The sequence below is a fragment of the Musca domestica genome, unplaced genomic scaffold (assembly GCF_030504385.1).
Source record: "Musca domestica strain aabys unplaced genomic scaffold, Musca_domestica.polishedcontigs.V.1.1 10, whole genome shotgun sequence".
Classification (NCBI taxonomy): Eukaryota; Metazoa; Arthropoda; class Insecta; order Diptera; family Muscidae; genus Musca; species Musca domestica.
This window is the reverse complement of record NW_026712115.1, coordinates 12,942,091-12,970,060: the sequence shown is the minus strand read 5'-3', so window position 1 is coordinate 12,970,060 and position 27,970 is coordinate 12,942,091. Positions and strand designations below refer to the sequence as shown.

The 27,970-nt window shown below is 33.8% G+C and overlaps 1 protein-coding gene and 1 long non-coding RNA gene across 6 annotated transcripts in view; one reads left to right on the top strand and one right to left on the bottom strand.

Annotated features, from left to right (window-relative positions):
* The first annotated feature begins 3,116 nt into the window (after positions 1 to 3,116).
* LOC131804203 (uncharacterized) lies at positions 3,117 to 3,857 on the top strand. The gene is made up of 2 exons (XR_009342946.1): positions 3,117 to 3,560; positions 3,627 to 3,857. It is a non-coding gene; the product is annotated as an uncharacterized LOC131804203 (long non-coding RNA).
* A 10,940-nt stretch (positions 3,858 to 14,797) lies between these two features.
* The window catches only part of LOC101891623 (tyrosine-protein kinase Src42A), a 118,554-nt gene continuing 105,381 nt past the window's right edge, over positions 14,798 to 27,970 (bottom strand). For 3 of the 5 annotated variants that reach the window (XM_020034585.2, XM_005177403.4, XM_020034582.2), the window contains 8 exons: positions 24,677 to 24,798; positions 22,547 to 22,631; positions 22,366 to 22,444; positions 17,860 to 18,028; positions 17,632 to 17,790; positions 17,151 to 17,328; positions 16,916 to 17,082; positions 14,798 to 16,840 (listed from right to left, as the gene is read on the bottom strand). In XM_020034585.2, coding sequence (XP_019890144.1) covers positions 16,632 to 16,840; positions 16,916 to 17,082; positions 17,151 to 17,328; positions 17,632 to 17,790; positions 17,860 to 18,028; positions 22,366 to 22,444; positions 22,547 to 22,631; positions 24,677 to 24,798 — 1,168 coding nt within the window. In that variant the 3' untranslated portion in view covers positions 14,798 to 16,631. The remainder of the gene's footprint in view (positions 16,841 to 16,915; positions 17,083 to 17,150; positions 17,329 to 17,631; positions 17,791 to 17,859; positions 18,029 to 22,365; positions 22,445 to 22,546; positions 22,632 to 24,676; positions 24,799 to 27,970) is intronic. The other 2 variants (XM_011298211.3, XM_020034583.2) reach the window with 1 other exon arrangement.

The window sequence follows — 27,970 nt, the reverse complement described above, 5'->3', positions numbered from 1 at the left end:
AATAGCCGAGAAAATTAAAGAAAAAAAGTTAGAAATGGATCATGACGACATCCTAACAGAAGTTCTTATAACCTATAATAACGCAATACATTCTTCTACTAAAATTACACCTTTCGAACTTTTCTATGGAAGAACCTATAAAATTAACCGTCAAATTACATTTAACAATGAACACGAATATCTTTCTAAAATTAATCAATTTCGAACACAACTCTACGAATCTATTAAGGAAAAATTGGAAACCGACACGGACAAACGCATAGAAAAACTTAATGCAGACAGACAAGATCCACTAGATTATGATGTAGATAACTATATATACAGGAAGGAATGTAGGAGAAACAAACTAACACCGAGATTTTCTAGGCACAAAGTGAAACAAAACAACAAAGCAACATTACTTACTACAAAAAACACGAAACTTCACAAATCAAAAATAAGAAAAAAACAATTTTCATAATCTTTTATTTCAGATTAATACCCATGATACACACACAAACACTGGAGATACACAATTTAAAAGACACCCAGGGATTATTACAAATAAAACTGGGAACTGCTAAAACAATAATTGACTATATCAACCTTATACATATAATAAAATTAGATTCATATAGTGATAATGTCATGAAAATTGAGGAATCTGTCAAACAATTTACTCCCACATATTACAACAGAGATTCCTTAAAGGTAACAAAATTTAAACTTAAAGACCTTAAGGATAAATTGAATTCAATAACTCCTAAATACCGCAGGAAAAGAGGATTATTTAATGGTATAGGTTCAGCAGTTAAATTTATCACAGGTAATATGGACGATAATGATGCTCTCCGTATTAACCAGGCTATATTTAATCTAACAAATAAATTACAAACTGAAACTAGTAAACAGAATATACTTAGTACTAGAATCATTGAAAGAATAGAAAATATCACAGACCACATAAATAAAGAACAAGATATAATAGTAGAGTCAATAAAGAATTCTCAAAATAGCATAAACTCCAACTCAAGACTTATAAATGATATGCAGTATTTAAATCAGATTAATTTCCACATTGATTTACTGACAAATCATATTAAAGATGTTTCTGAAGCGATGACATTGTCTAGCCTCGGAATTATACCCAAGATGATATTAAATACGCAAGAGTTAGAAGAAATAGGGAACAATTTAGAGAATCAGTCAATTAAAATTGATACAACAGAACATTTATATGAACTCTTACAATTACAGGCATTTTACAATGATACCAATATCGTTTTTAACATTCAAATTCCCCACATCCCATTAACCAATTACACAATTTCCCATACAATTCCTATACCAATTAATAAAACAAAAGAAATAGTTATAAAACCTTACACAATTTATAATAATAATAAAATTCAATATTTCGAAAATTTATGTAAGAAAATCGAAAACATATATTATTGTAAAGAAAGTTCACTACAAGAAACTATGGAAAATTCTTCATGCTTTGGAAAAATCATAAGTAATTTAGAAGCTAATTGTAATCTCAATAATATAGGCCAAATTACAGAAATATCACAACCTGAACAAGGACTTGTGTTAATAAAAAATTTACCGACCACAGAAATGAAAACATCATGTAACTCCGAAAAACATAATATTGAAGGCAACTTATTAATAAATTTTAAAAACTGTAATGTTATTATTAACGGAATTATCTACGAAGATAACCCAAACATATATTGGGACGATTTTATTGTAAAACTACCCACAGAAATAAACATAAAACCTTTGTCTACAATAGAAACTTTAAATATACCTAAACTCAAAGAGTACCATCTAGAAAATAAGTTAGCCATCGAAGAGTTATCAAACAATACAGAACTTCACAGACACATAAATTATGGAACTTTAATGTTAATAATTGGAATTGTAATTTTCACCTATATAATGAAACAGAAGACAAAATTAGTGGTAAATGAACTTCCCGCCAATACTGTTGTCGCTTCTGACCATCAATTCTTTTGGCCATCGCTCCATACTAAGGGGGGAGGAGTTACAGAAACAACATCAACAACAACAACATTAACACAAGCACCTACAAAGCCACCAAGGTTAAATCAAGCAAATAAATAATAAAAATTATTAAGAATTGCTAATAAGTCAATAACCGTATGAATTGCTACATATAAAATTAGTAAGAATTTTAAATAGTTCAACAGACCGAAAAAGAACTGTAAAATAAAGAATTGTTCAATAAAAGAATTGTTAAATAAGCATATATTTAAATTTCAAAGAATTGTAAACAGGCCACCAGCTATAGAATTACTAATAATTTTATAAATTGTCAAAATGCAGTTATTGCAATTTTCACTTTAAATAAGTTTATAATCGTAACTTTCATTTTAATTATTGTTTTCAATAAAGATGAGTAATTTTTGAGCAACCAACGAATAAACTTGTGTTTTTTTTAATACTCGGATTACTACAAGAATTAACTCGTGCAACTTCGCCAAATTTCTAAAAACAAAAAAAAAAATACAAGGAGTTAGAATGTACAAATACCTTATTTCTTTAAAAATTTACTACCTGTTTTTGGTTTGTCCGATTCCGATGAATGAGCTGCAACAATACACGGCAAAGTCGCGTAGGGATTTATAAATCGACAAACGGCATGAATGGGCGATGTAGTTGAATGAACGGCGTTGCGCACCCTTCATGTGCGTTTACACGACTGCAACTACTTCGTGCATGTGTGTGTGCATGGATTTTTTTTCAATGGATGCAGCGTGCCTGCACACACACATACTTACACATGAGACTCCCAAGAATGAACATGGCATTTTTTTTGATTTGTCTGCAATAAAATAATATAAATTGATTATATTTCTGGGGGGGAATTTATTATAAAAGGGAATTCTTACCTTTGTCCGAAGGAATAAAATGAAACACAAGAAATTTGGTTTGGTCGCGTAGTCATTCCACGCGAAATGGTGGCGAAAAAAAAGGACAAACTTACTTAAATCCACAATTTTATATTCCGTTTACGACTGGATGTAAGGATTCACGCACATCACCACTTTTCTTTTTAATTTTTTTCTAAAGTGGTGAAGTTTTGTTGCGTTCATCCTCATTTTAAAATTTTTATAATGTGCAATTTAATGCACCGAACGTGCTGAACGCCAGCCAAAAAAGAGAACCGGATACGCAGGGCGGCCGGCTAAATTTTAAAAAGTGGTGCCAAGTTTCATGTTGTTTATTGTACAACATGAGAGACGTGTGGCAAAAATACAACACTGGGGATAATAGTGGGTAGGTAGAACACCTGATAAAGGTAAATAATAAATGTCAGGGAAATTGTGGGAAAATCTTGGAAAAGAGGGAAAGTTTGGTTGAGCGTCCTTGGTGGCCGTATATAAAGCACGGAGAGGGCGAAAAGCGCCATTATTTCAAAGTGGTGTGGAACAGAAACAGTTCAGTCAATTTTTAAATGTTTTTTTTTTGTGAATAGAAAAAGGAAATACTAAATTGGCAGTTACAATTTGTGTGTTTTATTGTTTTATTTGTGTGGCGTATCTAAACAATTTGTAAGTGTTGATTTGTAAGTGATGTTATGTCGGATGTGTTGTGTTAAGTTTTTGTGTTCTATTTAGGAATAACGCCGCGCATAAATCCACAATTGGACAGCGCCATCCGACTTGGACGAAAAAGAAGCGGGCATCCCCAACAATTATTTTTGTATCGCCAGGTGCGGCACAGGGGTTCCAGGCAACGAAAAGGTTCTGGAAACGGCCAAAAGACCTGGGAAACTGCCAGTGGATAACCCTTGGAACAGGCAATAGTACCAATCCGGGAAGCTAACCAGTAGATCCCACCTAAAAATCTGTAAAAAGAAGATAAAAAGTTGCCTAAGTATGCCGTTGTGAAGGTAATGTAATTCAAAATTTAAGTTACTTACCAAAGAAAAGAAAGAAAGCCAAATCCCGCTGAAAAAAGTCATATGAAGTTCCTTTTCCTTTGACGGAAATACCACTGAAATAAAAAAAGAAAAAAATATGAAATTCATCAATTAATCCGAATTTGACCAAAAGAAAAAAAAAGAAGCTATAAAAAAATATTTGTTTGTTAGTGTGTAGTTTAGTATATAAGTTAAACGTATTGTTTGTAGTTAGATAAATAGTGCTTAAGATACAAATGTGAGGAAAATTAATGCCCATTAAATCTTATTGTTAGTGAGTGTAGGGTTGCCTCAAAATTTTACAGCTAGAAAATTTCGATTTTTCTGTTTGGGACGAGGATTTGAAATGCCCAAAAGATTTGTCTAAGTGAGCTCCTTTAGGCAGAAATTTAAAGTACTTGTATTGGCCAAAATTGGCGCTTCTAGCAGGGTAATAAAAAAAGGTAATCTGAGTATTGACTCACAATTTTTGTTTTTCGTTCGGGTATTAATAATCCAGTTTTTTTTATGTGTTCGTGTTGAAATTAGTTTTAAGAGATAAGCTTAATGTCTAATTGTCTAAAGAAATAATATGTTGTGCTAAATTTTATTTGTGAGAGAGGAGGTTAGGCGTTGTAAGCGAGTGTGTGTGGCTTTTTGGGGCCCTTTTTAATTTTTTTTTTTGAGTTTATTTGGACTAAAGGGTCAAGGATGGGTGGGCATAGTGGGGGAGCAATAATATCAAGCTCCTGTGTCATAGGTGTATGTTGTGTATGTTTGTTTTCAGTTTTTCTGTGTTTGTGTTTATTCCAGTACAATTCTTTAAGTGTTCATTCCCTAGGGTTGATGGTGGCAGGGTTGAGAACCCCCTGGATTAACCGCTCCCTCCTGAGCTAGTGCGGAACCCCACCATAACGCCGAGTAGGCTGAATGTAACAGCTTCGAGATCTGAACATACAGTTTGCATTTATTCATACCCGTATTTTTAAGCTTATATTCTATTTTTGTTTCCATGTTTTCTAGCTATTCAACTAGTCGTTTTACATTAATATTGTATAAAAAATTGGCGGACAAAAAGTTTTTCTGGGTTTCTGCTTGTCAGACACTGTTTTTGGCTCATCAATGTTGCGATTGGGAGGACGTTGCTGCTGAGTGCTTTCAATTTCTAGATCTGCAAACATTGCAAATCTATTTTGATTGTTAGGATCGCAGTTTAGTCCTGTGATATTAATCTCCGCCAGAAGGGATCCATCTTCTAGCCGTAAACGCTTCTTCTTGTTGTTGTTGGAACTAATTTTTACTGGTGGTGTAAGGTTCTGTTGCAGTGGATTTTCAATGTCCATTGATAGAATACCTGCTAAAGTTAATAGACACTTGCTGATAATATTAAATATTTGGGTAAAAAAAGAGCGCTAATAAAATTGCGACTAGACTGTTAGGGTTCTGGTCTAACAAAGCAGCTTGTAGGCATTTTCAGTGGGAGGGTCGGTTTTGGTTGGACTAAGCTAGCTTCAACTCTGCATTAGCACATATATGCACACTCATGAAAACAAAATAAAAAAATACTAACACACTCAAAGCTGTGTATACGTATTCAATTTAAGCCAGTTTCATTAGTCTCGTGTCTTTTGGAAGAAAAAACTTGTTTGGGATAAAAATTACTCTCGTGTGAATTGGGCCATTGAACAAAACGGTGCAGAAACACTTAGATTGGGCGGGAGTTGCAGGGAAAATGCATGGTAGAATTAAGAAGGTGAAGTAATGCAATCATATGTTTACAATTTTTTTCTAAATTATTAATTTGACAACTAGGATTATCAAAATGGCGAGTATCGGCGGTAACGTTATATGTGCATTATAGGGACCTAGATATTTAATGTTCTGTCATCGTAGCTAGAACCCATTATGGACTACAAATGCCAATTTTTAACCAAATCCGTCGAAAATGTTGAATAACATAAAAATAATAGTATTGGAGGTAATAGTGGGAGTTATACGAAAACTTGTTCCGCCACCGTAGCTAGGAACCATTGCGAACTACAAATACAGTTTTTAGACAAATCCGTGGAAAATGTAGCAAAAACATCAAAATACCGAGTATCGGCAGGTAGGGTTACATGGCGACTATACCAGAACCGATATTTTCAATACCAATTATTCTAAACACAATATAAACGATTGCGCAAAATTTTAAAGCTCTGCGTCAAATAATCCGGGCTGTGTCGTGATTTTAACTAAAGGGCTGCATATGTGACATATTTCTCTATTTATGCCATGGCGAGGAAACGCTCATGTTATTCCCTGTTTGATCAAACGCATAACAGTACGTAATATCCCACCAAATGCTCGGTGTCTCGTCATGTCGGTCAGACTCAAACCCATCGTCATGGGATGTTGAACAGTGTGTCATACAAAAATGTTCTACCAAAAAAATAACAACAATAATGAAACAATTGAAAAAATACATTTTTTAATAAAGTATTTTTTTGGCGAATACTAACATATTTCAGGTACTTCTGATTGACGAAACAATCCAAAATGTCAATTCCTATTAAAAGACAATAATGCCCTGACAAATGTTCTTAATAAGAACACGGTTTGGTTCTTCTTATTATGATTATAATTTCATACATTTTTGCCTCCGGTAATGAGGTGTAAATGTGTAAAAATGTACTTTCACGTAAACACTGTGGTGGGTATCCAGCTGCTCAGGGTCGGTCCCAACCCCGACACCAACAGTCCTAGGGGCCTAACAATTAAAAAAAAAAAAAACGGGGACATATTACAAACATCAAAACAAACAAAAATACAAACACTACATACACCGGTGACAAGGGTGCTTGGTGGAAGTTGCACCCACACTTAGCCCACCCAACCTTGACCCTTTTGTCCAATAATTTTTAAATATTAAAGGGCCCCGCATTCCACTAACACTCACCACACAATTTACATCCTATATTCCCCCAAGAGTTAACAAATCAGCAAATAATGTAGACGATTAACATTTACACATATAGATAATTTATTACATATTTAGATTTGACTTAATCCTAACAATCAAATATTTGCACAACGTTGACTTTTAAATTCCTAACACCTGAATCTTTTTTTATGAGAGCCAATCGCTCGGGCTACTACAGTATACGAAGAGAATGAAAAATGTTTGCCAATCTGGCCACTTTAAGCATATACTCCCTCCCTCATAGAGCTCTGTTAAGGGGGTATTATGGACGTTACCATACGTCCAAAAATACCAATAAACAGGAATTCTCCCTTCGTACGAAAGTTTAACCCTACGCTCAAGTATATCGCCGGGCGTTAGAAACTTGCACAATTTTTAAATCCTAACCTAAATTCTATACACTAAGGACAATCACACTTAAACTACAGATAACTACATCAAATTTGGAAAAAATTCATCAATTATAAATCAAACTTTCTTTTTTTTCAGGCAGCAAGAGGAAAATATACGCATGCCCTTGGTCAAAACAACCGGTTAGGACTCGGTAGGTATAAATAATTCAAATTATTACCTCGTGATTATCTACTTATGTATTATCTTTGCTTTCCAGATACTGATGCTGACTCTTTCGACATCAGACCTACCGAGCCGACCACTCTTTGGATATCAGCACTTTGGCGTACCGGGGCTTAGCCTCAGCCACGGATTTTTCTGGGCAGCTGCGCTTTTCTGTATAAAATTCTGCTGACCTCCTACACAGAAAACTTGGAGGGGTCAGGTATCTAGCCGTCTTTACGTTGGGTGTTATCTTAAAAAGAAGAAACACAATATCGAAACACCAAAAAGACATACACTATTAGAACAACAGAAACTTACAAAATTTTGATCACACTCGCATACACAACAAACAGCAAATAAAATAAAAATTTACGGAAACTTTCCTTCCAACTTTCTTTATGTTTTAATTGGTTCACTTTTTAATTTTCAGCTATGAAAATTTTTTCTTGTCCGTTCACCAAAACTTCAATGGCGAATTTTCTCTCTGTTACCCCTTTTATACGGCAGCCATTGGACGCAATTTTCCCACTTTTCCGTATTTTTTCGTTCTCCTTTGTTTATTATGTTCCTCTTTGATCGCACTTGGCGAACCCTATGGTCACCCATGGTTGTATTTGATCTTAGTTCCATGTACTAAGGGGAACATTGGCAGCACTTTGACAACCAACCGTATCCGGTATATTCATTTTTTCGAGATCGGCTGGAGCGGTAATTACAAATGTAAAAACCTCGCTCAGCCGATAATAAAAAAATAATCTTTGTCAATCGCGGTACGCACGCAACAAACACTACGAAATAAAATTATATAAAACCTATAAGAATAATACATCGCTGAAATTCAATATCACGTGAAGATAATACAATACACTCGTCCGACAGTTGTTATTATTATTCCACTGATAGCTCATGATATTGTTTACAAGCATACAAAAGCATTTCCAGACAAAAAATTATTCCTGATGGAATTCAAGGGTGATAGTGTGATTCCTTTATATTTGGCTGGAAGCCACAAGTGGCTATCGTTAGAGCACTCCAGCATTTAAATGTGAATAAATCTTTTATGTTTCGTACCATCGCTCGTTACCGTGATACTGGTAGCGTAGCTCGACGTCAAGGTAGTGGACGGAAGAAAACAGCAACATCAGCAGAAATGGTTCGAAAAGTGAAGAAGCGACTTGATCGAAAACCGCGTCGCGGTGGCCGAAAATGGCTCGCGAGCTGAACATATCGCAATAAGCCATTGAAATTCCAAAAAGTACTTAACTTACACCGCAACAGAAAGAAAATAGACTCAAAAGAGCTAAAGAGTTGCTTCGCTTGGCCGAAAGTGGTGAATTGCGGAATTTGGGTTTCACCGATGAGAAAACATTCGTTGTCCAGCAGTTTGTAAACAAACAAAATGATCGTGTTTACTTGCCAAAGAGGTCAGCTGAAAAATGTGCAACTTCGGTTGGCCACCAGAACTCAAGCGCCGGCCATGGTGATGGTGTGGGCAGCAATAACAGCAGTTGGTCGCTCTCCTCTCGTATTAATCGACCGTGGTATCAGGATAAATGCTCAATATTGTCGCGAAAATATTCTGGAGGGTGTATTAAAGCCTTGGGCACGCAAACTTTTTGGCCGCAGACCTTGGACATTCAACAGGACCATCGCACTCAGCACGCGCCAGCCAAGTATGGTTACAATATGAGGTTTCTCGCTTCATTTCCAGCGCACAATGGTCACCAAAATCTCCAGATACCAATCCGTTGGACTATTGTGTCTAGAGTATTTTGGAAAGCAAGGTTGGCACTAAAAAATACCAAAGTGTCGATCACCTCAAGCAAGCGCTTCAATGGGAATGGGCCAAAATACCGTAGAGCAACATTCAGGCAACGTGTGACGGTTTCGTTGGCCGTTTGAAGACCATAATTCGTGCCAAAGGTGGCCAATTCGAACAAATCTAAACTTATTCTAAAATTTGATGCTATTTCCGATATTGTTTGCTTCCATTCAATTAAAATTAAAAAAAACTGTAAAAATGACGGCATTTGACTTTGTTGCAGTTTTTTATCTCTCCCTGTATAATGCTTTAAGGGCGGTTTTAAGAAAACAGTTAAGACCGCTATCTTCAAATTTTTGACAAGTTTAAAGCAAACTTCTGAAATTGACTGAGAATCATCCACATCCGCAACAGCCTTCTCCACATTATTCAGGACCTGTAAGAATCTAGGAAAATTAGTAATAGTATTGTTTCAAAATTATTCGATATACACCAATTAACTGAGATTTTACAATATATTTCCATTGTTATATTCTGTGCATATTCTGTTATAGAATGATAGTCATATCTCTGCCCACATACTTAAAAGAACACTATATTTAGGTAGAAAATAGGCCAAAAATATTTACCTATTTTTTTATGACCAAAAATTTATGAGAGACTCCAATAAATTGAGATTGTCCAGTATATTTTCCATGTTTATACCTTCCATCATAGTATGAAGGATATATTATGTTTGTCATTCCGTTTGTAACACCTCGAAATATACAGTTTAGACCCCACAAAGCATGGTTCAATAAGAAAGTTTAGTCAACTTTAAAGAAACTAGAAAATATCAACTCTATGCTGGAGTCTTATAGTGTCAAATAGACTTTTAAATATGCAACAGTTGACTTTGTTTATTTTTCATTTTATAACAAAAATGTTTATTGTGGAAAACCCGCGAAACAAGAATGGAATTTTGGGGTTATTCCACAAGATTGAATGTAAAATAGTAGGACAATACAGTTATATTCCAAAATTGTACAATGCCTTGCCTATTAATGTCGAAAGTATGCATTTATGTTGCAACCGAATTTCAAATTATTGTATTTGTTATTTAAATCGATACACATACATACACATAATGTGTATATGTTTTGACAGAATATAGGCACCAAAAGAAAAAAATTGTATTTAGGGGGTAGCTTTGTTCTTCCTTCTGTAATTGTGCCAGTATATATATTCTTTACCGATGTCCGTTCGTCTGTGGAAATCACTCTAGCTTCCGAACGAATTGAAGTAGATTGATAAAATTTTACTCAAATGTATATTATGTCTGTAGGACTTTTGCTATTGAAAATGGGCCATGTAGGTCCACGTTTTGGTATAGCCCCCTGTAAACCGGGATCAATAATTAAAAGACCCAATGTCTTTTCCGTTTGAGCGTTTGTAAGACACTGAATTTATCTATTAAAAATATTTCTTAAGAACTAGATATGATAATATGACTTAATCTAAATTATCATTAAGTGTAAATGAGAGAGATATATACCAACTGTACACATGCATATGTACCACGCCACCATTAACTTAGGGGGAGGTCATACACACGCATAGCTATCTCACATGTGGCAAGCAAACATGCTGCACTTGCTTATCAGTCTGTGTAAAGATTACATCCCATAATCTAACTCCACCATAACACATGCAGCAATTGAAAATTCTGTATTATTTATTTCTAACTCGAAGGTCTGCTCACCACATTTTCTTATCTTATTTAATGTGGACTGTATTAAGAAGATCCCTGTTTAACAAATCCCTTTCATCTACACTAGGTAGCCCCGTTATTCTCTTTTATTATAAAAACATGTTCACTTATTCGTGAACACCGCCATATAACGGTACCTCCCGATATTCGGTATTTTGATGATTTTTGCGGCAATATTCATCAGCATTGTTTAAAATTTGGTATTTGTCTGTGCAGGTCCAATAGCCCCCATATAACGGTACGTCCCAATATTCGGTACTTTGATAATTTTAGCGACATTATTCACCGGATTTTTTAAAGTTGGTATTTGATGTTCGTAGTGGATACTACAGCCTATGACAGAAAGTTGTCTGTGCAGGTTCACGTCTTCGTATAGACCCCATTTTAGCGACATTATTCACCGGAATTGTTTCAAATTTGGTATTTGAAGTTCGTAATGGATACTACAGCCAAAGACAGAAAATTGTCTATGCAGGTCCTCGTCTTCGTATAGCTCCCATATAACGGTACATCCCAATATTCGATATTTTGATGATTTTAGCTACATTATTCACCGATTTTTTTGTTAAGTTTCGCATTTGAATATTGTAATTAATGGCTTATGACAAAAGATACCTATCCATGTCGTCGTATAGAACTTACAGTTTTTTTTTACTTGTTTTTATTTATTTGTTGATGTGTATGCATATATTGTTATTGAATGAGAGTCATATCTCTGCCCTCATCTACAATTTTAAAAGGGCATTATACTACGTCATTTTAGGAATATTTTTTAATTATTGGTTTCGTACTCAATTGTATATTTATGCCGTGTTTGTTACTTCAAAATTTCAGCACACACAAAAAACATCCTGACCGTCGTAGTAACACACACACACTTTCAATTTAAGCACGCGCACACAAATGACACACAATTATGACGACGACATGCCCCGCAAGCAAAATATATCTCGCAAATCAATTAGAAGTCGCACCTAAGCGATAGAAAACATCGCGATTGATATCGCTTTCTTACCCCGGAAGGAGCATCCTTCGTGAAGAAATGAACCACGCCCACGATATTTTTAAGCGTGACTAAATAGCGTATACAGCATTAATTCTAATAATCGTTGAAGTCACTTCCTCGACAGTTATTGGAAGTGAAAAAATATGTTTTATTATTTTTTACTCCAGACTTAAGCAATTGTTTTTTTTTTTTTATTGTTATTGGTACTTTTATCAAAGTACACTTGCAGTGAGTGCCTCACTTCCAAATGCTTGCAGGGTGGTTCGATGTCATCATCGATACCCTGCATTCATGGAGAACACCATGCAAATATTGGAGTCAGCCATGCCACGATCGAACCTTAGATAATGGCACACATGAATCAAAATGGGGGATGTTGTTGGTTGTCATTGTCTATCAACTACATAGCTCTTGATTGAGTATACAAAGTCAGTGTGTCGAAAAAAGCATAATTCATACAATTCGTCTTGTGCAGGCCTTTAGTTTTAACAGAAAGGCGGACTTCGTTAAATCGACTTAGAATTTTATGCTGATTATGAATATATGTATATACCATGACCAAAAGGCGAATTCTAAAAATACCACTCTTCCATCTACATGTATTGCCAAAATTCGTTATTGGAGCGAAAAAAATTACTTCGCCTTGACATAGCAGCGAATTTATTATTTGTAAATTTTACAATATTTATGTTTAATATAAATATTGAAAATAATTTTAAGTTTTTTTTTTTTTTAAATTGAACAGTGTTGGCATGTTTGTTTGGGATACCGTAGTATTTTGTTGTTGCAAAAATCGTCAGGCTTTATCCCATTATGGTAATGTTTACCAGGGGGTAAGGCAGGGAATACCTAGGTTTCGGAAAGAGCCACCAATCCTCATCAGTTCCATTGTTTTTGCCTGGGATTTAAATTTATATATTTTTATTTACATTTCAACTAATGTAGCCTTAAAGGTCCTTTCAAAACATTTGGTTGAAAAATAAATGAATTTTTTTTTGACGTCATTGGACAACACATTGTACAAAACTGTATTGTTCTACTATTTTAGATTCAATCTTGTGGAATAACCCCAAAATTCCATTCTTGTTTCGCGGGTTTTCCCCAATTTAACAATTTTGTTATGAATGATAAATAAACAAAACCTACTGTTGAATACTATAAGACTCCGGTATTTTGCCATGTCTGTAATAATTATACCATGAGGAAATACAAAAATTCAGTTGCAATCACAATGCGTATTGCAATGTACGTATGTATGTACGAAATTTACACTTTTTGCAGAGGAAAAATTCCTTTGAGAAAGAAAATTTGACCTTTCATTTCATTTTCGCGTTTTATGTTTATTTATTCAAAATCAATGCAAAAAGTAGTTTCGTTTATTTGATACAACATAACTTGTTGCATTTGTTTTAGTTCAATTCGGCCCATAATTTATACTTGATCGCCCTACGCCCTTTTGTCAGCCGATGACTTAAGTATAAGATGAAGATGATTTCATCAAATGATTCAATGAACTGGTATCATATAAGAAAACATAAAAAATCTACTTATTCTTGATAAAACATTTTAAAACTTTTCACCTATCAAGCGTTGATGTATCTATCTGTTTTATTGTCTGTTTATATTTCGTACTGCGAGTCCAGTCACAATAAGTGTTGATACACCCTTAGTGGAATATATGCCCCTCAACTGATGCAAAGACATAAAACGGTGAAGATTGTACAAAATGCATATTGTCTCGATCAGTCAATAGATAACCGACGACATACAATAAATGCATTGAAAATAATACAGAAATATGTTATTCCGAAATCGCCAAAAAATGGCGGAAAACCGCAGGGAAAAGCAACATATTATAAATCCATTGTACATACACATATGAGAGATGGGAACCTGTTTTCCTGTTTACACAGTGAAATTGACAAAGTGAATTACAGTAAACGCAGAGATGGAAATGCCCATTTGAAATGACTTTACCTTCTTAATTTTAACATAAATAAATCCTAATAATATGAGACAGTCTTGATAAAATTTGGAATGTAGCGTTTATTTGGCTTTGCGGCAAGGTTTCATCCTTATTATCGAAATACAGGGGAAACCGTTCATACACATATCAGAGATGGGGACCTGTTTAGGACGTGAAATTGACAAAGTCAATTAAAGTAAACGCAGAGAAGGAATTGCTTATTTGAAATGTTTCGAACCATTAATATTTTTACTTTTAAATTGTTGAGAAAATGAGCCACCAATACTCCCTTGTTTTTCAAAAATTTCCTTACGAAATTACTCCAGTAGCAGATAAAAGTGTCTACAGCTGTCAACATTGTTTAGCCCCCATTCTCCCGATATTTGGTATTAGGATGATTCATCCACATTTTTCAAAGAATGGTTATAAATTTGGATTGTATGTTCCATGCCAAAAGTTCAGCCTGGCTGAGCTTTTCAGTTTTATTGTTGTTTCTTATCAGGGTAAAATTCTCCAACATTCCACCGAAGTTAAATTTTAAATTGAATTATTTTGTTGTACTATGTCCTCATATGGAAGGTATATTAACTTTATCATTACGTAATAGTCAGAAAAAAATGAATGTTTGGAATTGAAAAACTATAAATCGAAAACCCTGAATGGGGAATATTTAAAAACAAGAAGTATGATTGCTTAAGAGCGAATCTGCAATCCTATGCAAACAACCATACAGTTGATATATTTAAAATAGTTTTAATGCACCATTTATCTATTTTACTACATGTTTGATTTTCTATCCTTTCTACGTCACCTATTTTACAGCAGTTCTCCAATAACTTACCCTTTTATTAAAAATATAATTACACAAGATTTTTGTAAAGAATTGATTTTATTAGGTTTTGCTTTTATTAATTTTGTTTTAATATTCGAACCGAAAAATAATAAGTGTTATCTATAATCATATAATTAATCGTATTAATATTTTTATATTTATATATGTCACTACTAACCTTATGAATAGTTATTTTAATAATATATTTCAATTTTCTTTCAAAATTAAAATTTTATTTAATTTTTGTTCTGCATTTGGTTGTCTTCAATGGATAGTCATCATTAAATGGAACCGAAAACCCATCCATCCACTCAGTGTTATATGTCTTACATGCAGAATGATAAAGTCACATCAATTATTTTTTATCGTATTGTATGTTATTTGTTTGTGTTTTCATTTTGATTGTAAATTGTGGGATGTTTACGATGATTTTGTTTTTCTATACCTTTTTTTTTCAAGACATGAGAAGGGCGGGTGAGGAAACGACGACACAGTACTGTACCGTGTGACAAAACATAATAATAATAAAATTAATATTTTAAATATATGTATATGCATATTTAAGTATGTAGAACAAACATTACATTGGATTTACAGTTTAAAATGAGAAATGCATTAGGGAAGTTGTCATTGTTTTACATACAATAGAATAAACTTGGGATAAACTTAGTTTGAACATAGTTGTAATGATAATAATTATAAATGTATAAAATAATACAAATAGCATATTAGCATTAGTTAATAAATTGTTTTTTCTTTTTTGTTTAGTTTAATAGATTATAATGTTTATATATGTGTGTATATTTTGTTTATTTGTTTTATTCTTTAATCATTTGTATCAAAATTATTTTTAATTTAAATAAAATTCTAAATATAAAAGAAAAATATCGTTTGCTAAAAACGAATGTTATTGGTGTTGTTGTATATATATGTGAATAGATAATGTATTTGTAATGTATGCGAATATGTATGTATGTATGTGTTCTTTTCTACAAATTGCTCAAAAAATTTTTATGTATGCATAAAATGGACTGACAATAGTCTGAACTAATGAAAAGAAAAAGAAATATAATATTTGTGTGTGGTGTATAGAGCATCTATAAATAAAAAATTACTTCATTTAGAAGCAAAAAAAAAAAAAAAACAATAAGTTATTATTTATTTTTAATAAAATGTGTTGTTTATAAAGGCTTATTCAAACAAAACTGCCAAACCAGGCATATAAAAAGTTGTGGTGTAAACTTAAATACAGAATTGCTTCAAGTTATAATACGAAAATATTATCAAAAAATCAATTGTTTTATTAATTATATAACATTTTGATGTGAGATACAAAATCGTTATTGTGTGTTTTGCACGTGTGTGTGTGTTTAATTTTGCGAAAAAACGAATATTACTTCGTTAAACGCATTTCCTTAAAATTAGGGAAATACGTCCCTATTTATGTACGTATTTGTTTTTTTCTTGCTAAATTTAATATTCTATTTATATATAATGCATCCACATACATGCCAATAGAGGCAGCACTCGCTTTCTAGAAATTGCTGTTGTATTGTTACTAATACTATATATATATATATCCTTTCGATTATTCTGCTTCATACGGCAGTCTGTCCATAATGAATAGTCTAGATTTCGGAATTACATTAGTGAAATAAAATGATTAGAGAATCTGGAAGATAATCAATCGTGCGCCAGAGTTTACTGTCCACGGAAGAACTGAGGGGTACAGAGGAGATTCCCTCACTTTTATTTTTTCTTTTACAACAAAGTCTTTTTAGCGGCGACTGTTTGACAAAGTATATGTTGGTGATGATACTGTGGTTATTGACGTGGCTGTGGTCCGTGATTTGTTGGATTGTTTGGAAGCAGCATTAAGCATTTATCAGTAGGCTTGAGCTTCTTTATAGTCACTCTGATCTGATGTATAGAAATCTTCCAATTTCCATTGGAGAGTTTCGAAGGTTGGTCGCCTCATGGGATCCTTGTGCCAGCATTCCAACATTATCTCATAGAGTCTTTGGTCGCAATTGGGTGGCTGTGGCATGCGATATCCGTGTTCAACTTGTGTCAACACTTCGGCATTTGTCATTCCTAGTGCACGAGTTTTAAAAGGGCAAACGTTATATTTACATGTTCGCACATCAATTCATATTAAGAAGTACTAACCTGGATAAGGTATGCGACCATATGTGACCAATTCTGTTAATAATATACCAAAACTCCATACGTCCGATTTGATGGAGAATTTAGAATAATTAGCCGCTTCTGGAGCAGTCCATTTAATGGGGAACCTTGCACCGACACGAGCCTCATATTCATCCTCCTTTATAAGCCTGAAAAAGGAAATATAGCACAGAATTATGAATCTATTGTATGAAGATATAAACGATGGTATGCCTACCTTGCCAAGCCGAAATCTGCAATCTTGACTATATTATTATCACCTACTAGCACGTTTCTGGCAGCCAAGTCTCTATGAATGTAGTTTTGGGATTCCAAGTAAGCCATGCCTGCAGCTATTTGGGCCGCCATGTCGATTAATACTGGCATTTTCAGGCTGCGACCCTTACCTGCAATGGCTGAAGAAATGAAATAAAACTGACTATAATTTACAATGAAATGTGGTGAAATGAGGTAAATATGTTTTATTGTCCTTCCCAAGGTGGATATCATCTTACACACTCGGGTAATATTTACGACATTATTCTTTGGTCTTTTGTTATTATCGGGGTTCCAGTTCACGAGCGGTTGAGTGCAAAAGTCAATTACATTATGGAGATGATATTTCCCCTGAGAGGTTAGTTAGGAATATGTTTTACACATGGCAGTGATGGCGATAATAGCTGTAAGAAGAGACAGGACGGCTTCGTACAATCACTTACCTTGCAAATACTCCAGCAGCGAACCGTGCTTCATAAGTTCAGTTATAATATATATGGGTTCCTCAACTGTACACACTGCATACAACTGTATGAGTTTGTTGTGCCGGAGTTTCTTCATGATTTGAGCTTCAGCTAAAAAGTCTTTTGGATCCATTGTGCCTAGAACCAGAACAGAAATCATGAATTATAATTATGTCTACATCACATTTTTACAAAGACTCAAGTTACCTGATTTAAGTGTTTTAATGGCCACCGAGGTGGTATTGTTCCATAGTCCTTCCCACACCTCGCCAAACTGCCCAGATCCTAATTTTCGCACGAATTTCAGTGAAGTTCTATCAATTTCCCATTGATCGCGGGTTCGATGTGATAATCCCTCGGTGACAGGTTTTTCAATCTATATACGAGAAATGTAATAACAAGAGTTTCAGTGATTGCTCATGTAAATATATTTCTTGTTGCATGGGAATGCATTATTTAGATTGAGCCTAATATGAACAAACATTGCGTGTATGTGTGTGTTTGAATAATTATGATCTGAACTAATGTGCTGTTTGGTAAATAGCGCAAAATGTAGGTAGGGCTTAGTTGTGAAAATGAAACATTAAACAGGAATTTTAATTGTAAAGTAGTAAAAGTTTACAAGGAGTCAACGTTTACAAGGAGTAAATAGAGAAAGGACTCTGAGAGAGAGAACAAACACGAATTGCAGTTTATTAAAAATAAGCTTTCATTCACTACATCATTTTCTTTATATAGGGGAGTTAGTATGATGCTACGTAATATGAATATACAAAATAGGCCCATGTCATGGAAAGTTCTCTTCGTATGACTCTACATTCGTTTTACACTATTTTGCAGTGTTCGAATCGAAGAAAAGTTATTTTAAGTTTATTTGAGTGGTTGAATAATGTTATGTCTAAATGTCTATTTTAAATCTGTAAAACTTTGATTGTGTCCTGCGTCAAAGATTCGTATACGAAATAGTTTTTAGGCTGCCCCTACTGGATTTGGAAATAGGTAAAAAAACTACACATTTATGAACCAGGTCATTCAAATATGCTTTGAGACATATGTATACACCTAGACAGCTGATATTTCAAGGTAAATCCAAAAATAGAGAGAATAATACCATTAAAAAAAAGGAGTCGTGCGACATTTGATCGTATTTTTTATAAAATAAACAACGTTAAGGTAATCATCAAGAAGAGAATAGTGCTCTTAAACAGAGAAATTCAAACGAATAACGTGAAAGTAGTTCATAAATTTTAGGTGCAAAGAATTTAAGGTATTTATTGTTAATGTAAAATGCGGCAAAATGGCTGTAATGTAATGGTCTTTTCGGTAATTATAGGCAGAAAACAAAGAAACCCACATTTTACAGATGTCATTACATCTAAAAATAAGTTTATTTTGTCAGAATTACTTTTTCGATAAGTTGCCTACTGATATTCTTGAGCTCTTAGTATTTTAAGTACTATGTCTTATGGATGCTGTCGAGCCACACAATCACCCTTATTCTACTTGTCGACGTCGATACCGCCGTAAATGTGCGGATGGCATTAGTTGTTGTCGATGTTGACTGTTTATTTATTTTTCTTCTTCGATTTGATGTTTTGATTTTTTTTTGATTTGGAATTTACATTTTTTTATTTTTTTATAAACAAAAACACTAAACAAGAACAAGTCGACATCAAAAACTCTAACCACTAAATCTGAGCCAATACAAGTCTACGTCATCGTTACATTTTCTTACAGAACACCGAAAACCCTCACAAATGATAATATTGGCACTTAGAGTACAGATTCGCAACAAACACCGTTGACAAAAAGAATAAGAGCGACTGAATGGCCACAGATCTTGTGTTTTTATACATTTTCCAACTAAAAAAATCTTAAAAATTCGCATATAAAATTTGTATTTTTAAGATATCGATTAAAAAGAGTATAACTCTTTTCATGTGTGGTAATACTAAGAAAGGATTAACACTTTTCAGCGTTGATTTATAAAAATTGGTTATTGAGTTATGACACCCTTCGAATAAATCAGCAATACGTGCAATCGGACTGTTATGTACGAACGGATTAAGAACCCGATATACCAGGATAGGTTGACAGGTCCTATTTTGGAATATAAAACACGCGAAGGGTCAATTTGGTTCTTTGGATCGCATGATTGCATATTGTCCGAGGACAACATGATTGGCATGATAGCATATTGTTCCAGGAAAACATAAAATCTTAGATCATATATCGAAGGATAGGGGCTGGCTATCTTACAAGATGAATTATGATATACTAGCTGAACCCGGTGCGCTTCGCTACCCCTTTTGATTTTATATGCATTCAAAATTTTATTTACGAATATATGTTGGATAAAGAAAACAAATTTAAAAATTAAAAAAAAAAAATATTGCACTAATTTAATGCGTTAATAAAGAAAATCACTACAAAAGTAGTAACATGACATGCATACATTTGTCCTTTGGATTTATTTATTTCATAGCAAATACCAAGCGTGCAGGAAACTGCATTTTTTAAGTAGAGTGGCATTTCTATTGCAGTTAGTGAATTCGAGATAGCAACATACTTTGCCGTAATAAGCGTATTTCAAATAAATTGTTGTGTTGTTTTTTAGTGTTAGCCTAAGGCGTTTTGGGTCAATGGTTCTTATTAAAATCATATCCCAATCTGATCCGATTTAAATATAATTTTAAAAAAATTACTTTTACACCAAACTCCGCCATACCTTTCATATTTCATTGAAATTGGTGCGTCAAATATGTGAAATCGGCCGAGAATATATATATGGGAGCTATATCCAAACCTAACTAATTTCCAATTAATTTATCACATTTATTATTATAACCAAATTCCGCCACACATTCTGAATTTCATTGGAATCGGTCATATATATCGTGTTTAGTGCATAATATGTATGAAATCGGCCGAAATATATATGTTAGCTATATTCAAACCTCAACTGATTTCAATATAATTTGGCAATTTTTGCTGGTGCCAGATTTTGTCTCTCTCGCTTTGGGTGCATCAAATATGTGAAATCGGCTGAGTATATATATGGGAGCTATAATCACATCTGAGCGTATTTGAATATAATTTGTCAAATTTATTTTTGTATTTTGTTGGAATCGGAAATACGTATCGTGTTTTGTGCATCAAATATGTGAAATCGGCGGAAAAATATATATATGGGAGCTATATTCAAATCTGAACCGATTTTAATATAATTTGACTAATTTATTTTCTCATCAAAATCCCGTTACATATTCCAAATTTCTTTGGAATCGAACATACATATCGTGTATGGTGCATAAAATACATGAAATCGGTCGAAAATATATATGAGAGCTATATCCAAATCTGAATCGATTTTAATAATTTAATTTGACAAATGTACATTTGTTTCAATTTCCGCTACACATTCCAAATTTCATTGAAATTAGAGATTCATAGCGTGTTTGGTGCATCAAATACATGAAATCGGTCGAAAATATATATGGGAGCTATATACAAATCTGAACCGATTTCAATTTAATTTGACAAATTCATTTTGGCTCCCAATTCCGTTACTTATTTTAAATTTCATTACAATTGGAAATACATGTCGTGTTTGGTCCACCAAATACATGAAATCGGCCGAAAATGTATATGGGAGCTATATCCAAATCTGAACCGATTTCAATATAATTTGGAAAATCAATTTTTTAGATAAAATCTATCACACGTTTCAAATTTCATTGAAATTGGGGATACATAGCGTGTTTGGTGCATCAAATGCTTGAAATCGGCCGAAAATATATATGGGAGCTATATCCAAATCTGAACCGATTTCAATATAATTTGGCAAACTTATTTTTGTTCCAAATTCCGTTACGTATTCCAAATTTGGAGACTGTATCTTCAACCAATCAATAGATATGTGCATATAAAATCTAAATTTTTGGGAGGTACCTCCGGTTCTGATGCTATATCTCCAGTTCCAAGTGGAAATTCAAAAATGTATATAGCCTATGTTACTTTCAGGCGATGTTGCAGTATATATGGAAATTTTCAGGAAAATCTATTCAGCGGTTTTCGAGTCCATAAATTACAAACAAACAAACAAACAAACAAACAAACAAACAAACATACAAACATTTTCCTCTTTTATAGATATAGATATTGGTATAAATAAACATACGATATTGCGTGAGCCTATGACATATGGTAGATGACAGCGGTACTTGTTTTAATGCAATTGGTGAATTATAGACTGACTGGCGAGAGGAGGAATGAATGTACACAACAACAACAATGTGATGACAAAATTACTTATATTACAATCAATCCTACCTCAAATATACCCGCAAATTGACTGGTCTTTAGTTTTAGTTTGTTTAGTATTAGTTTAGTTGTTGATGTATTTTTAATAACAATAGTAATAACAACAATAATTATTTTGTTAGTTAGAAGTCAATAACAAGACCATCGTTCTAAATAAAAGTTGTGTAGAACAAACAAATGTGCACGAGAGTTTGTTTAAATCGTGTCGAATTTAGAGAAACAAAAATTATCAATTCGCTCAGAAACAAAATAAAAATATCGCATTCGAATTTTGTTTTTGAATTATATTATGTAGGTGTATAAACAATATACAAATGGAAGAGGTGGGGGAAATAAATTTGTGATTTGTGTGGCTGGATGGAGGGTGTAGAGTTGTGGATGTGACCTTACCTGCACACACGGCTTGCATAAATTAACACACAGGCCATCCGAATCCTTGGAATAGTGTTCAACCAATTCTTGGAGTGTTCTGCAATAGAATTAATTAAATTTTGAATTATTTGTTAGAAAAAAAAAATGCTATTGCATCTTAAACTGATCAATGGTATGGTACTGTTCGTGATATACATACCTGAATGTTGTGCGTCTTGCAATGAAGAAACCACCTTCGTCCAGCTGTCTGATACGATAGTGTTTTACTGTGTCACCATCACGAACTGAAAGAACAATAAAATTTAATTAATTAACGTACAAAGCTTCAAACAATAGTCTTAATTCATATCATTATTTTGAGCGCTACGTTATGTAAGTATATATGCGCGTTTTACTTTAATATATACACAACGTTCACACTTATGCGGCGAAATGTTACAACATTTTAATAAATTTACAAAGTATTTTATTTAAAATTATATTGACGATGGCAATTTTGCTGTTATAATTATCATTAGTTTTTAAAATATATAAACTGGGTGAGATGAAAAAACTCCAATCAACTTCAGACTGCTGTCATTTCCAAGCCACTCGTCCGACAGCTGTAAAAATTATTCCAGTGACAGCACGTTATATTGTTTACAAGCGGTCTAAAGCATTTTGGTGAGAATTTTCCAGAAAAAAAGTAATTGGTGATAGAATTCAAGCGCGATAGTGTGATTTCTTTATATTTGACTGGAAAACTACAAGTGGCTATCGTTAGAGTACTCCAGCATTTAAATGTGAATAAATCTTTTGTGTCTCGTACCATCGCTCGTTACCGTGATACTGGTAGCGTAGCCCGACGCCAAGGAAGTGGACGGAAGAAAACAGCAACATCAGCAGAAATGGTTCGAAAAGTAAAGAAGCGACTTGATCGAATCTCGCGTCGCAGTGGCCGCAAATGGCTCGTGAGCTGAACATATCACAATATTCCATTCGGCAAATATTGAAAATGAGCTCGGGGTAAAGCCATTGAAATTCCAAAAAGTGCAAGAACTCACACCGCAACAGAAAGAACATAGACTCAAAAGAGCTAAAGAGTGGCTTCGCTTGGCCGAAAGTGGTGAACTGCCGAATTTGGTTTTCTCCGATGAGAAAACCAAATTTGTTTCCCAGCAGTTTATTCACAAACAAAATTATCGTGTTTTTTGACAAAGAGGTCGGCTGAAAATGTGCGCCTTCGGTTGGCCACCAGAACTCAAGCGCCGGCTATGATGATGGTGGTCGCTGTCCGCTCGTATTAATCGACCGTGGCATCAGAAAATATTCTGGAGGGTGTATTAAAGCCTTGGGCACGCAAACATTTTGGATACAAAATGAGGTTCCTCGCTTCATTTCCAGCTCACAATGGCCACCGGATACCAATCCGTTGGACAGTTGTGTCTGGAATATTTTGGAAAGCAAGGTTAGCACTAAAGAATACCAAAGTGTCGATCACCTCGAGCAAGCGCTTTGTCGGGAATGGGAAAAAATACCGCAGAGCAACATTCGGGCAGGGTGTGACGGTTTCATTGGCCGTTTGAAGGCCACAATTCGTGCCAAAGGTGACCAATTCCAACAAATCTAGACTTATTCTAAATTTTGATGCTATTTCCGACATTTTTGCTTTCATTCAATAAAATTTAAAAAAATGTAAAAATTATGGCGGTTGACTTTGTTGCAGTTTTTTATCTCACCCTGTACAGATATTACGATATGCTAAGTTTTAAGCAGGCACTTCAATGGCTCCCATCAGAAGGTATATATTCGCATCTTGGTGCCTGATTTAATATTTCGATCAATATTGATCGATATGTGAGCTATTCAAAATGTTGACTCTTTGTAGGGAAAATACCAAAATAAGTGGACCGATATTGGTAATTTTCCAAGCATATCTAACATTAATACAAATATTACAATGAGCGAAGTTTAGACTAAATCATGACTCTTTTTTTTTTGAAATTTATGATTTTTTGATATGATTTTTCAAAATTCTAACCGAAAGCGTGAATTGATATATTGTCCTACATCTCATGTATAATAAATATAAATATCGTTTAAAAAATATTATCATGGTTAAAATATACTCTCGATGTTTGTTAGTTTGTCTTTGCACTGTGATCTCTTTATTTTACGAACAATTAAATGTTACATAAAATGTCTGCTTATGAAATTACACAAGAGAAGATGCTTTGCTATTGGCAATTATTTTCATTTGACCAGTAAGCAAATGCCAGCCGCTGTGTGCATATATATGTATGTGGTACGTGCGGGCTGGTATCGCGATTTTATTAAAATTGCAACTTACCTGATAGCGAATAGTCATTATGGCGACTCTCAGAGTCTCTAATTAAAAATGCTCCATGCTCATTTTCTGGCAGTAATAATTTCTTCTCAGCCTCAATGCGTTTGATTTTACGGAAGTACCAGCTGGAAATAAGAAAACAAAAATATGTTAGCCATATTGAGGAGAGAGTGAGAGATAGAGAGCGAGCGGTATTAATATAGTGTTCGGAAGAATTATTACAGTAAGATGTCATTTCCGATTATCAACAAAGGTGAATCAGATTACGTGGCGCAAATTTCAATGATGGTAAATATGATTTTTCTAGTTATGTGATTGTTGTTGAATTCAGCTTTTGTTAAGTAATAAACTTTAATTGGAGCAAACAACAATAGTGTCAATACTGGTGCTTTTTTATAACCTCCATTCTATGGAGGGTAGATTAACTTTGTCATTCCGTTTGTAACACCCGAAATATTCATAATAGGCCCTACAAATGGCCGTCTGTCTGTTGTAATCAAGCTATCTTTCGAACGAATTGAGAAGGTTAAAATTTTGCATACATTCATAGTTTAATAGTAAGCAGGTAAAGTTCGTAAATGGGTCATGTCGATCCACGTTTTCGTATAGCCCTCCCGATATTCGGTATTTTATTTACCGGAATTTTTTCAAATTTCGTATTTGAAGTTCGTAATGAGTACAGCCTATGACAAAAATTTTTATATATGTAGGTCCAAGTCTTCGTATAGCCGCCGTAACCGTACCTCCCGATATTCGGTATTTTGATGATTTCAGCAACATTATTCAAATTTCGTACTGGAAGATCCTAATGAGTACTACAACCTACGGCCAAAAATGTTGTATGCAGATCCAGATCTTCGTATTTGAAGTTTGCAATGGGCGCATACAGGGCCACGTCTTCGTATAGTCCCCATATAACGGTTTTCATTTAAGTGGTAGTTTTCAGATTTTTTTTTTAATTTTCAAGTTCCTTCGAAATGGTGGCGGGCCCCGCCGAACTTAGATGTTTTTTTACATGCTGATTTTATTGTAATACCATGCTATGAGGACAACAACATTGATGGCAATTTTTAAATGATCCCACTCTCAGTTCGAACTTAAGCAAACACAAAAACACCAAATAACTTTTCTTGCTAAACTAATCGAACATAATTACCAATTCACGTTTGTGACCGATAATTTCAACTCATTGGTCTAAATTGTATTGACATGTTATTATTTGTGAAATTGTAAATAGTAAAAAGCAAAAATTCATTCATAAACGAAAGTAATGCCGTTGTCAAGAGAGTCCATGTTTGTGCAAGAATTTATCACCTCAACCGACAAAGACTTGAACGGTTTCCTCAAAGGCTAGATATACATTCGAAATTTCAGCGAAGTAAATAATATCAATGCATTTATTCGAATGTATTAACGACGAATGTGTGAATGATATTCTCAATGTGTAATGAGAATAAACAAATGTGTAAAATATACTTGTTGGTTGTAAGCGAATCGTAACATTTCTCCATTTTATACGACACTCACATAAATTTGTTCGACAATGTCTGCTCAGATTTATGTTTCGAATCAATTCCATAGCCTTTTATACTCTATTCATGTTCATGCATATTACTTATCTCTAAAGATTAAATAAAGTGGAAAATTTAAACCGAAAATGTAAACCGTTATTTTTTGTACTGATGTTGCAGAAATTTTCTACGAATTCCTATTTCTTGGAATTCAAGTTAATATTATTATGAATACTCTTTATTTCATTACAGTCTAAAGTTATAATTATTTTTTAATCTATCAATGCTACTAATCAATGCTCACTAATTATCTTCTGCAATGATTGATTAATAACGAATAGATATTTGAAAATTGCTTTAATTGCCAAATCGAGTCAATATTACGCCGCAAACAATTAAAAAATCTATTTTTACTAGGATTTACAATGATGAGTTATTGATAGTACACGAATGACTAAATAACTTGTTAACACTTAAAATGAACGTGACAATAGATATGAAATTCTATCCCACCACTTTACTCCGTGCTTTTCAATATTTGTTTTTCTTTTATTTCTACGAAAATCTATTATTGTAGAAAATTCCATTTGATAATTGATGACTGCAGGGAAAATGCATGTAATGCAACAAATGGGGGAACAAAAATACAAACTTTTTCCATTGCAAAAAAAAAAAAAACGATAAAAATTGATTGAAATTGAAAATTTGTTAATTGATTAAAAGTAAAAATATTTCTATATAATTGACATGTCGAATTTCCTTTATTGTTTAATAATGCAATTATAGCCGATGGCTTGCATTAAACACTCTTGACGAGTAGTAAATCGAGTTGGACAGTACATTATTGGAATTTACAATGCATCAGCAAATTTGTCGGTCCCTAGAATATCACAAAAATTTTTAAAGTGTGGTTATAATGGCTAGAGGATTTGTCGGTATTCAACTGTGTATACATGCGTAGTCAGTTCTATCCATATTCTTTCATTTTCGGAGCAGAGTCGGGACGGCACTTTATAATTCGCGACAATTCCAAAACAAATTATTAACAAGTAAAAAAGCTATAAGTTCGGCCGGGCCGAACTTTGCATACCCTCCACCACTTGCAACGAATTTTCAAAAACAATAAAATCAGTTAAAAATTCTGTTAAAATTTTAAAAATACCGAATGTAGCTGTTATATTAGGGACTATACGGCGACATTGACCTGCATACGTAACATTTGTCATAAGCCATTACAATATTCAAATACAAAACTTATGGGGGCTATACGAAGACGTGGACCTGCATACACAATCTCCTGTCATAGGTTGTAGCATCCATTACGAACATCAAATACCAAATTTGAAACAATTCCGGTGAATAATGTCGCTAAAGTCAACAAAGTACCGAATATCGGGAGGTACCCTTATATGGGTCTATACCAAAACGTGGACCTACATGCTCATTTTCAACACCAAAAGTCCTGCAGGCATAATATGCATTTGAGTACAATTTTATCAATCTACTTCATTTCGTTCGGAAGCTAGAGTGATTTCCACAGACGTACAGAAGGACAGACGGACAGACATCGCTAAATCGACATTTATGCTGATCAAGAATATATGTACTTTGTGGGGTCTAAAATGTATATTTCGAGGTGTAACAAACGGAATGATAAACTTAATATACCCTCCATACTATGGTGGAGGGTATACAAAAGGTTAACGTTATGCGAAGGTCAAAAAAAACATTTTTTTCTTTTGAGTTCTGCCTTTTTTGATTTTGCACAAACATACATTGCATTGTC